The sequence below is a fragment of the Octopus bimaculoides genome, chromosome 19 (genome assembly GCF_001194135.2).
Source record: "Octopus bimaculoides isolate UCB-OBI-ISO-001 chromosome 19, ASM119413v2, whole genome shotgun sequence".
NCBI classification, from domain to species: domain Eukaryota; kingdom Metazoa; phylum Mollusca; class Cephalopoda; order Octopoda; family Octopodidae; genus Octopus; species Octopus bimaculoides.
The window spans coordinates 26,307,360-26,320,474 of NC_068999.1; the positions used below are offsets into that span (position 1 = coordinate 26,307,360).

The 13,115-nt window shown below is 34.2% G+C and overlaps 1 protein-coding gene across 2 annotated transcripts in view; it reads right to left on the reverse strand.

Moving 5' to 3' along the window:
• LOC106883269 (ATPase family AAA domain-containing protein 2) overlaps positions 1-13,115 on the reverse strand; it is a 73,781-nt gene that overhangs the window by 37,699 nt on the left and 22,967 nt on the right. The window contains exons 3-8 of one of the 2 annotated variants that reach the window (XM_014934211.2): positions 8,283-8,329; positions 6,485-6,732; positions 6,015-6,114; positions 5,113-5,274; positions 4,304-4,415; positions 822-935 (exon numbers count right to left, since the gene is read on the reverse strand). In XM_014934211.2, coding sequence (XP_014789697.1) covers positions 822-935; positions 4,304-4,415; positions 5,113-5,274; positions 6,015-6,114; positions 6,485-6,732; positions 8,283-8,329 — 783 coding nt within the window. The remainder of the gene's footprint in view (positions 1-821; positions 936-4,303; positions 4,416-5,112; positions 5,275-6,014; positions 6,115-6,484; positions 6,733-8,282; positions 8,330-13,115) is intronic. The other variant, XM_014934212.2, reaches the window with a different exon arrangement.

The window sequence follows — 13,115 nt, forward strand, 5'->3', positions numbered from 1 at the left end:
ATTCTAACAGCCTCTCTTTATTTATTTATTTATTATTTTTTTTTTGCCAAACCATTAAGTTTGTAAACAAACCTAACTGGTTGTTAAGCAATGAGAAACAAACACACATACATATCTACATATACGACAGGCTTCCACACAGTTTATGTCTACCAAATTTACTCACAAGGCATTGGCCGACCTGGTGCTATAGCAGAAGACTATGCTATGAAACCATATGGTTGAGAGGTGAACTTCTTAACCACACAACCATGCCTGCACCTATGTATAATATTTTTTTTAAATGAGAAATAGACCACATTTACATTAAACATTGACCATATTCTATAGAGCTTTAAAGACCTAGTTTAACGAGTAATTTGATTTAAATAGTATTCATATAGAAAATAAATACAACAAAATTTCAAATCTTAAAAATAAAGTTTAAATGAGTGAAAAAAAAAACCACCTGATTCAAAAGGACAAAATAACATTAAAAGAAACAAGTAAAAATATATCATTATTTATGAAATCAAAAATGCAGTGAAAAGCCAAGACAAAAATAAAACATTATCTTGCTAAGATTATATCTATTATTTTTAAATTTGAGAAGACGTAAAAGAATAGAATAAATGTATTTATTAATTAGCAAGTTAAAACTATTAAATATGACAAAGTGTAAAATTGGAACATATTTCATAAATCTGCATTACTACATTATTTATAGACACTTAACAGAAGTAAAGATAATTAACAATCAGGTTCATTTAGATGAAGGAAAATTTTTTTTAATTATAATTTTATCTTGTATTTTCAGTCATTTGCAGAAGATTCAATCTTACCTATTCCGTGCCCGGGTCATACTCTTGGCCTTCCTTCTCTCAAACCTCCGCTCATCATCACTTGAATCACTGCTAGATGAGGTAGAAGAGCTTCCATGAAACGCTGTTCGTCTTCTAAACAAAAACATCAAATTAAAAATGAAAAGTAAATCATCTCAGCTAATATAAAATTTAAAATTAAACAATGCTCATGTTTTCTAGGAATAGGAACCAATAATTCTGAGAGATTGGTGTCTGAAACACACTTTCCACCTTATCCAGAGGAAAATTTGATTCATATACAAATACTGTCGAATCTTAAGTTACACACTCATCATTCAGACTTCTGTAATTAGTGAAATGATTAATAAACTAAAGAAAAAAAAAGCATAAAACTCGAGATTTTTTAACCAAACCAAATATCAAGGCATGATCATTATCATCATTGAACATCCACTTGTCTATGCATACATGGGTAAGATGGAATTTGCTGCAACAGATTTTCTATGGGCAGATGCCTTTCCTGTTGCCAACCCTCAGTTTCCAAGTAAGGTAACATTTTTCATCACCAGATGTGTTTTCTTACAGAAGACTGGAAATAAACAGTAGTGCTTGTATGACAGCAATGCCCATTTATAACCATCTCATGATATCAGGACAAGGATACACAAAACACATATTTATACAGAAAATTGGGTATAAAAGCATCAGATGATGTGTGCAAGACTGCACTGGTTTGGTCATGTGGTGTGTATCAATGAGGACAGCTGCATAAAAGAAGTGCTTTGTTCTAATTGTGGAAGAGGTGGACCCAGGAAGAAGTGGGATAAAGTGGAGAGAAAGAATCTTCGGATGCTGAGCCTCACTGAGGAAATAACAAGTACCTGGTAAGATGCATCAAGCTAAGTAAAATCGCTGTTTTCCACACTTAACGGTTTGCCTGTGCTGGTGCTACTTAAAAAAAAGCACTCGTGCTGGTGCTACTTAAAAAAGCACTCGTGCTGGTGCTGTGTAAACGCACCTGTGCTGGTGGCATGTAAAATGAACCCAGTACATTGTTAAGTGGTTGGTGTTAAAAGGGCATCCAGCCACAGAAACCATGCCTCAACAAACAGCTGGAGGCTGGACAGCTCGCTGCTAGCCAGCTCCATGTCTAACTGTCCAACCCATGCCAGCATGGAAAGTGGACATTAAATGATGGTGATGAGGCTTCTTTCAGGTTCTGTCTATGAAATCCACTCAAGTCAAACTGGAGCTATAGAAGAAGACACTATAGAAGCTATAGACAGACTATAGAAGAAGACATAGAAGAAAACACTTGCTCAAGGTGCCACACACTGGAACTGAACCAGAGACCACATGGTTGGGAAGCAAGTTTCTCAACCACACACCTGTGCAAGGATAGCTGAAGTAAAGAGTTGATTTGTAACAGTCACCTAACTGAGTTTAGTCTTAACTGCTATTTCTAGCATGTGGAGTGATTACATGAAAGTCCCCCTTACTTCATCTGCTAGTTCAACAGCCTATCTACAATAAGCACAGCAAATATTGTTACTCGAATAACCAAGAGACAGGATGATTTAAAAAATTGGGATTTTGGAAGGAATCTTTTTCAACATGTAGTGACTTCCATGAATACTCAAATGTTTTAAAACAACTAGAATTATAGTATGACAGTGAAATGTGATAGGGTTGTGCATCCAAAGGGATGTGTGGATTTTAAAAATTTGTTATTTTGAAAAATACTTTTATTTCAGCATCAAAATTTTCATGTTACAGGAAAAACAACAAAAGAATGAGGGGCTGGTAACCAGCATGAAGGGACACAGCAGGCATCCTGTCTGTATATTCATGCTGGAATTCATCCCTCACACCTTAGAATAGGACCTAAGGCTCAAATTCAGACAGTTGTGTGAAACTGTTAGAGACTGTGGTCAAACCCTGGATAGAGAGGCCAAAGAGTTTGAAGTGGTTGTCAGAGAATTTCTACGACTTTACTAGTTCCAATTTCTAGCCTACTAATTGCCCTGGCTGTAATCCCATGGATTACTATGTGTGGGGCATGATTGAGAAAGATACCAACTGCTCTGCCTGCACAACCAAGGCCAAGGCCAAGCTAGTGGCCAAGATCAAAGAGGTATTTGAAGATCTTCCCAAAGAACAGTGAGGAAATCATGAACCAGGTTCTGGAGTTGTTTTGAGGCCATGATGGAAGCTCAGGCCAGTTACTTTGAGTAAAGTGTTATCTCTTAGCCATACTTATTAGAGAGATTTATGGGATTGACAGAAAATATAATCTGTTGAGTGCAAATAATACTTCCCCTTACTCCCCTCAATCCTCCCAAGTCCACAACCTTAGAGCTGCCATGATCAATGTTGGCACAATGAAAAGGTAGATCCAGTGAGAACATAAAAATGCTTGAGCAGAGGAATGTAGATGGGTGGTGTGGGTATAATTTAGACAAAAATGGATAAAGTGACCAAAGTAGTCAGTGTATGTGATAGGATAATTAAGCTTAGACTAGCCTTAGAAAATATGATAGCAACATTTATCTTTGCATGTGCTTCAGAAGCTGGTCTGGTAGATGAACCAAAAACCTGTTTCTACAAAGCCCGTTTACAGATTACCTCGATGGCAAATGACAATGATCTTCTTATAGTGGCTGGTGACTTCAACAAACAGCTTCAGCAGCAACCCGATGGATTTTATGGTGTACATGAAGGTTATGTCTTTGGTTCTAAAAATGAGGAGAAAACAAGGCTCTTGGAGTTTTGTGATCTGCAAAACTAACTTCAGCAAACCAGCCAGCTATCAAGCTAGTGGGAACACAGGCCAGATTGAACATTGCCTCATCAGAGATAGGCAGATGATACTTGTGAATGTAAAATTCTTCCCTGGTGAAGAATGTACAACTCAACACAGCTTAGTAGCGAGTAACATCAGACTTAAAGCTAGAACTCAGAGATACAAACCTGTCTGGAAAAGGACGATATGGAAGCTTCAAGATCCATTAAACACTCAGAGATTTAGAGAAATTCTAATTGAAACATTTGACAAGGAGGAACAGGAAATAGCATCAGAGAGGATAATTAGAAGTTCATATGGGACAACCTACCGAAGGAGACACACCAGACCAAGGATGATGTGATGGTGGAATGGTATAGTAAATGGTCATAAAATTGAAGGAACAGGTTTGAAAGTATTAAAAAATGGCAGGAGAACTACACTGAAAAACAGTGTGGAATGAAGATATAAAGAGATGATGATAATAATTATGTTATACACATACGCAAGTGCTACCCACTGGGAAATATTTCACAGTCCATATATGAATTAAATACACACATAAATATATGTAAAAACATTTTTTTAAATACATTTTAATATATCTACATGCAATTAATACACACATACGCGTGTAAATATATAGTAGAAACAAAAACTAAGAAAAATACATCTTGGACAATAGTATGTATCATAGTTATGATAATGACAGACTTACCGCATGTTTCCATTTCTATGTGCAGGAGATCTGTAAGAGGTGTGCTTTCCATGAGAGGAACTAGCAGGAGTGTCACAATAGGGAAGATTTTTATTTCGTTTTTTAAGAGAGTCTAAAATTTAGCATAAAAATATATATAAGAAATTTATTAAATTATAACAATATTTTTTTATTCTTTTACATTCATATTTTTGTCAGAATGTGGAATGATTGTGCAAATTTAAATATTTACATTTTCTTCTTTTCTCTAAGCGAATATGTTTTTATAATTGGATGTTCTTACTACTGCTAACCAGTGAACTGTGAAATAGGAGTGACACTCATTTTTACTACAAGTAGTGTATCTTACTTAGGAGCATTATACAATAGCTGTAGCAAGTTTTGAACTCATAAACAATTGGCCAATAGTCCAACACCTTAAAGTTCAGTTCAAAATCACTAAAATATAGAAATATCAAATAATATTTTAACAAATAGGCATCAATACATGACAAGAAATCATTTTAATATCCACTGAAAGCCTGACACTAAATTGCTGATACTAGCAACGTATTTCAAACCTTAATTTCTTTGACATCAAAGAATAATTAATGAAGAGAGATAAATTATTGGGATATATAAAAAAAAGATATAAAATCTGTCTCAATGCAATGAATATCTACTGTTTAATGCTAATACAAAGTCACACTCACATAGATAATTTAGTACAAATTTTCATGTGTACAATTAGATCATTCAACAACTTTTTTTAATCATAGAAAAACAAATTGTTTATAAGGTGATGAGTCTAAATCCCAACTGTTACTAACCTATAGGTGGGGCTTCAAATAATTTTGTACGTGGTTTGTGCTCCCTTAAATAATATGAACGTCGAGGTGGTTCTTGTGTCTCACTATCATCATCTGCATCATCATCATCCTCATCAACTTCTTCATCAACATCACCCTGGTTGTCTTGACACTCATCAAAATCTAATAACATTAATACATAACTTCATAAACACAGTTTTAAATAAAACAAACACATCAAGAATTATTTTATTTAAAGCAACCAGTAAATTTTAAAAACAAAAAAAAAATTAGAACATATTTAGATAGCCTTTTTCATTTGAAATCAATACAATCTTTATACAAAGTTAGTTATTAAAAACGAAAATAAATTAAATAAAAACATGAAAATTTTTTTTAAATAGTTAAAAAAATTGATAAGTTGATGAAGCAAATAACTTCAAATGTTATGCACAGCAAGAGAAAAAAAGGATTCAAAACTAAGGAATACCAATAATCAATTGTTGGTCTCACATAGAAAGGCTGGATGGAGGGGCAAATATTCAATAAATTACTAAAATATCAAACCATCTCATAGCAAAAGGTCAGTAGTACGAGATATTCAGAACACACAATTTTTATTTCGAGACCTCTCTTGCAGATTGCTTGTTAGTAGCTGGTTTACAACTGCTTTATAGTCAGCTTGCACTTCTAGTGGTATGAACACAAGAATCAACAATGAGTGGTACATGACATATCTTCTAAAACAGCACAACTATATTTTAAGGTACAGATATTAAAAGATAATCGAGCTACAACAAATTACTCAATTCATTTAATAGAAAATGTTTAAATTGAGGCATAGAAATATGCAGATATCTTTTATAGTAAATTTTCTTATTGAGGGGGCATCTGGAAAAAAAAAATTACTGAATATTTCTCACCATCAATATTTTGTCTGGTGCTGTGCATTCCATTTAAAACTGTTGTGAACTTACGCTGTGCACGATTTCTTTTGACACGACTGTACATATCTGTAAACTCCTGAAAATAGAATAATTATTTCTGTTGGTACACAGGATACTTGAATACTGTCAGCATTTACTGACATATATATATTTACTTTCAAAATGAAAAGTCACATAGATGTTGCAAACACCATTTCTAATTTCTACAATAGGAATGGGCCTATCATGCAATGTAACTACATCAAAATAACTGAATCAGAAATTATTATCAATTTGATTTCTTTCATTTCTTAACCATACAACTAATATATTCATAAAAACAAAGGGAAATGAATCAATTATTTTTATAATGTTCTTTTAGAAGAAAAAAAAAAGAAAACCTGAATGACTCATTGAGTCATCAAAATTACTTTAGAATAAGGTATATATAAAACAGGAAATCTTACCAAAGAGTCATCAATCTCATCAACATTGGTTCTCTTACGCTTGTGTGATTCATTATTACTATGATCATCTTCCAGAGTAATGTTGTTTGTCTCAGTGACATCAGAAGATAAAAACAACAAAGATCGTTTACGAGTGGATCTTCGTGTTGGCAGAAGTGGTTTATTGTTTGTTTTCTCAGACTTTTTTCTTTCATCTCTTTTTACCTTCATATGTAGTTTATTGCAATTTTTGTCAGCAAACTCCACCTCTATATAGAAAAAAAAAAGACTTGTAATCAGTAATTTTTGTTTCTTAATGTGTCTTGCAATAAATTTTAACATTTTTTTCATTAAAAACTTCATAAACTGTGAACATTACCAAATTAATACAGAAGTTGAATGAACTCCAAGATATAGGTAAGAATTACTTAAATTAACCTCCAAAACCATAGCTACCAAGAGACAACAGAATTTTATAACCAAGATAACTGAACTTACAAAATTTAATATATTTTCTATTATAAATAAAATGTTTACATACTTAAATATTATATTATCTTCATTGAATTTGTTTCAATTAAAGTTAATTTTTCTTAAATGTAGGACTCAATACATAATACAAGTACAGAGTTTTTATAAAGAGGTATGTATGTGTGTGTGTGTGGAGGGTATAATTTATCTATTTTGTCATATCTTTCTTGCATTTCTTCCCTCTTTTTTTATACCCCCTCATATACTTGTCTTTTCTCTTGATCATCATCATCATTTAACGTCCGCTTTCCATGCTGGCATGGGTTGGACAGTTTGACTGAGGACTGGCGAGCCAGATGGCTGCACTAGGCTTCAATCTGATCTGGATGCCCTTCCTAACGCCAACCACTCCGAGAGTGTAGTGGGTGCTTTTACGTGCCACTGGCAACGGCCACGCTCAAATGGTGTTTTTTACGTGCCACCTACACAGGAGCCAGTCCAGCAGCACTGGCAATGACTTCGCTTGAATGTTGTTTCTCACGTGCCACCAGCACAAGTACCAGTAAGGCGACGCTGGTAACAATCATGCTTGAATGGTGCTTTTTACATGCCACCGGCATCTTGTTGGTCAATAGTATGAGGAGGTTTGACTTCTTGAGTTGTCTGATGAGACTCACCTAGTTTGGTTTAATGAAGACAGAACAATAACATAAGAAGATAGGACCAAGTCAATACAGTTCTACCTGCTACTGACCAGCAAGTATAATGCTCTGGAAACCAGGGAAACAGCTGTAGGAAACAAAGCAAGAGACAGGCCAGGTCATGAAGCAGGCTAAAGATGAGATGATGGGATGACCTCATCTGCTACCAGAGTCCCAAGTGGGAAAGACTAGCCAGAGATACAGCAGTGGAAACAGTCTAGGAGGTTCCTCCTTCAGGGGCGATACTAACCCTATATATATATACTGTTTACCTTTCGCTTGTTTCAGTAATAGGACTACAATCATGCTGGAGCACCAGAAATCACCCCATTACTACTCTTCTTTTTTGGTGTCTTCTGTCGAACTGCTAAGTTATGGGAATATGAACAAGCCAACACTGGTTGTTGTCAAGTGGTGTGGTAGGGATAAACACACACCTATGACAGGCTACTTTCAGTTTCCATCTACCAAATTCATTCACAAGGCTTTGGTCAGCCCAGGCTATAGAAGACAGTTGTTCATGGTGCCACACAGTAGGACTGAACCCAGGGCCATGTGGTTAGAAAACAAACTTCTTATCACACAACCATGCCTGCACCAGTTTATATCTATAACTAAACAAATTTAAGTTAATAAACATTACCAACCTTCTTCAAATTCATCACTGCTATCACCAGAAACGACTTTTCCCCTCCTGTTAAAAGTAATATTAGATTCAATAAAATAGCAGACATAATTCAAATATAATTATTTTCTAAAATAATATATAAAATTTATTTACTATTAAACAAAATTTTTAAAAATTAAACCTTACATTTTATACTTTGCTTGTTCCTACACTGTTAACTTAATAATTATGCATTGAAGTGCATACTAATTCAAGATTTGAAAGAGAATTTGTACAGATAGCAACGTGTAGAAAAAAGATAGTATACTTGAATTCTCTACAAAGATCTATAAAGTTACTATATTATTATGAAGTGTGAATAAATATTAACAACCTGATATCTTTTTTTCATTCATAGAAACTGAACACTTTCTAACATAAAACATCATATGAAGTTATTGTCAGTTATTAGCACTAGAATGCTCAAGTTGAAAATAATTTTAAATGCTATGAAATAAAACCTTGATAAATTATGAAATATTTTTTTAAAAACTTTTAGGATTAATAAAAAATAATATGCATTTTAAATTTATTTTTAATAAGACCATACATTACAAAAGCCTTAGGTCATATGTGTACTCGCATTCTAAATTTAATTTTAATCATAAAACATAGATTATGTTTCCATACTAAAGAACATGCTGGAAACGATTAGCACTTGCTAACTATTAGGAAGAAGGGGTAATTAATGAGATGTAATTACACCTTATGACTTAAAAAAAGAAGAAGCTTTAAATAAGAATTTACAAATTAAAATACTTGTCCATAGCTGATATTTACTGAGCATCAAGTTATGTAGGTCACATACTTAGTTAAATCAGGCAGTGCAGGGAGGTGACAAGAACAGTACTCTCATCAACTAAGGAAAAGGAGAAATACTGGAGAGAGGCAATTAAGGTTTCACACTGATGTTGAAAATAGTTGGAAGAGCTTTAACAAAGTTAATTTAGATAAAGGCTAACTTGGATGAGATGTAATTAGGGGTTATGCCAAGGAACAATAACACAATAAAATGCGCAAGTTCTTTACTAAGAATCACTATGATTGTTTATCTGGAGAAGACTTTTGACAAGGTCTCAATAGTTTGAAGGGTTAATGGCTTGTGATAAGCAGAACAGGCTCCTTTCCCTGCATTTTTGGACAGGAGGATTAAATGACCACTTGGACATTGGATGCATTTAGAAAAAATTCTTCTACAAACATTTAGTTTGAATGTAGCTGCTTCTCTTCTTACTAATCTTGGATGCTAACTGCCTTGCTCTAATTACACTGCATAACAAAATGAAAAAAGTTTCTTTAGTATGAGATAATTAGCGTAATTTTAGGGTACCCTTTTTTAATATGAAGTGAGTTTTATTCCATCATATCTATACTTTGATCTAAAAGATACCTCCTATATACCAAACTTATAGAAAGGTAATGTAGCATGCAGTGCATAAAAAGTTCCCATTTATCTTTTAAGAGTACCTTTGATTGTTCTTTTTGTGACAACCTTTAATAAGAGAGCTGTAAAAGTAGATATAACACATATTAGATCATGTCTATTTTTAGAACACTTTGATTTAAATGTATGTTTTGGATGTTATTGTGACTTAATTGATAATTATTCTGTTCTCTGTGGACTGCTGTTTTTTATTCCTCTACTTCAATTTGCATGGCTTCAAAATGTGTATGTCGCAATGACCCAGATCACTTTTGCTACATCTGTGGGGGATATGCATTCCAAGACTGGAGAAACACCACACCACTAACACAAGTAAGATACAAGGATTACTTCAAAATGAAACTTGGAGACCAAGATAAATGTTTTGCTCCACATATTGTATGTTAAGTTTGCAGTGATTGGCTTTCCTTGAGGTCCAGTGACAAGCTGGTGCAAATGCCATTTGCAACTCTAATGGTATGCTTAGAACAAAGCAACCATTCTACTGATTGCTACTTTTGCATTAATAACGTTGAGGAATTCAATAAGAAAACTGCAAGGTATAATCAAGTACGTTAATTTGCTATCAGCCATAAGACCCAAACCATATAAAGATGAAATTCTTCTGTGCCAGGCAATCAACCATCGAGCGAGTCAAATGACAATTCCAAAGACAAAACTAAATGTGAAAACCAAATAGATGACAAGGATTTTGAAATTCCTCATCCATGCCCTGAAATAACTCGAGAACAACTTGATCATTTTGTTCAAAAGTTGTGACTTTCCAAGAATGATATTTACTTGGCTGGAAGAATATGGTGTCTTAGCCCAAGGAACTAAAACAGCATACAGTCACTGAGAGAAGAAATTTGTTAAATTTTTCGACATGCATAATGAATTTGATGATGGTACAGGGATTTTCCTCTAATGTCAAGACATTGGTGATTATTCGTTGACAGAAGTGTTTCTAGCTTAAAAGTAATCCTTTTGCAAGTCGGGAATGATTACCCAGAGATTCTAGTGGGTTATCTGAGGAAGGCAAAAGAGTCATATGATGCCATCAAGATGTATTTTTCTTGATCAGGTATGAGGATTTCAAGAGGAAAGCTGGAGGTGACTTGAAGATCAAAGTTCTTTTTTTGTTTTGTTTTTTTTTCTAACTGGAGTGCAAAAAAGTTACACAAAGGTTTGCTGCTTCTTGTTCTTGTGGGACAGCAGGGCTTGAAATGAGCACTACAGTCAGCATGATTGGCCAGCACATCATGAATGAAGACCAGGGAATAAAAGAGTTTAATACGCACTACTAGTTTTACCTGAGCTATTTGTGTTACTACAACTACATATTAAACTTGGAATCTTCAAAATTTGCATGAAGTCACAAGACCCTGAGGGGCAACCAAACAAGTTGCTGAAAGATACCTTTCCTCAATTAAGTAAAGCAAAGACTAAAGAAAGCATGTTAATAAATTACATGCATGGTTACAAGATTAAACATTTTTCTATAAATGCAGCATATATGGAATATCTTGTAAATCAAAATATAGATGTGATGGAGCAAAACAGATTTCATATTCATAAAGAACACTCTAAAATTAACTATCACCTAAAGTAGTGTTTACTAAAAAATTAGTGTCATGCAGTGTTATAGCTCTTGAGGCTATAGCACAACAGTTCAAGACTGGTTGTCCTTGGAGCTTTTCTATGTTGATAACCTAATTCTCAGCAGAGCCTGTCACTAAGTTATAGAAAAATTCTGAACTTGGAAATATGGTCAAAAATACAAAGGTCAAAATGGCAAAGACCCATGTGCTGGTTAGTAAGGAAGAGCTTGAAATCTCAGTGTCATCTGAGAAGTGGCCTTCTTTAATTTATAGATGAAAAGATACATAAGCACTTGATCAATGAAAGAACTAGTTGCTCAAAATGTACAAACATAAACACATATGTCGATGATACAGATGGCTAACTACATGGGGCTGATAGTTATGTAGGAGACTTAATAAGCACTACAAAGGATTTTAATAAAAGTGTAGTAACTATACTTTTTCTAGTGCAGTTTTAAATAATAAGTGATCTCCAAAAATAACTTCAAAACAAAATTATCTGAAAGCAAATTAAGTAGTAGATATAGCTTGTCTCAAGCTACAAGTATTAGTATTTTAGTGTCAAACAGGAAAGCAAGCAGGGTCATACAAGAAGTTTGCACTTGAAATTCATTTGCATGTAGTCCGTCACTGAATGAGAAAACTGGGAATTCATTGCTGCATGTTGTGATATATGTGATCATATGTTACAAATTTATTATCATTTATGGCTTCCTTTCATTATAACTATTTCAGCTGCCTTAGTACTGGGCATCCTTTGGATGCCAAGAGTAGCACTTTTATTTTGCTATGCATACAAAAAATTATCACCACATTTATTCCATTTTAGATGATTGTACCCATCAAGATTATCTTTTGTAGTTCATAGAGATTGGAGTTATCAGGGAGTTGCTTAATATACTTCTCAGCTCCCTTCTTTATCATTCCCAACATACCAATTACTACTGGTATTATCGTATTATGAAGCTTCCACATTTTTGTGATTTTAATTTGCAGATCTTCATAGTGAGCAAGCTTTTTGCATTCCTTCCTTGAGACATTTTGATCTTGTGGGACAGACATATCTATTAATAGACAAGTTCCTCTGTAGTAGTCTTTAATTACAATGCCTGGTTAATTGGAGTCACTTTTTCTGTCTGTTTGTACTGGGAAGTTCCAAAGGATGGTAACGCCCTCACCATTTACATCCTCTGGATAGTGCCTAAGCCACTTATCATAGAATTTAATCTTGTAGCATTTACAAGCATTCCAGTGGATGTACTGCCCTAGTCTATCATGTCTTATGAGGAACTCCTTTTCAGTGAGGACTGGACAGCCAAAAACAACATGATCAATTGTCTGTGAATTTTCTGCAAATTCTGCATGATGGGTCAGATCCATCTTTAAGGATGTTTGAATTGTAGTTTCTGGTAGATAAGCTCTGATCTTGTGCTGCAATAACAAAACCTTTTGTGTCCTCTTTGAGACCTGTCCCTTGTAGCCATTGATGTGTTAGATTTTGATGAATATCTGCTTTGGACAGGCAGTTAAGGTATTTTCCATGCAGAAGTTTACCTTTCAAGTTGTCTTTGATGTTATTCATGCAAGCCTTCTTTATTATTATTATTATTATCATTATTAAGGCGGCGAGCTGGCAGAAACATCAGCACACCAGACAAAATGCTTAGTAGTATTTCATGTCTTTATGTTCTGAGTTCAAATTCCACTGAGATCAACTCTGCCTTTCATCCCTTCAAGGTTGATAAAATAAGTACCAGCTGAGTACTGGGGTCGATGTAATCGACTA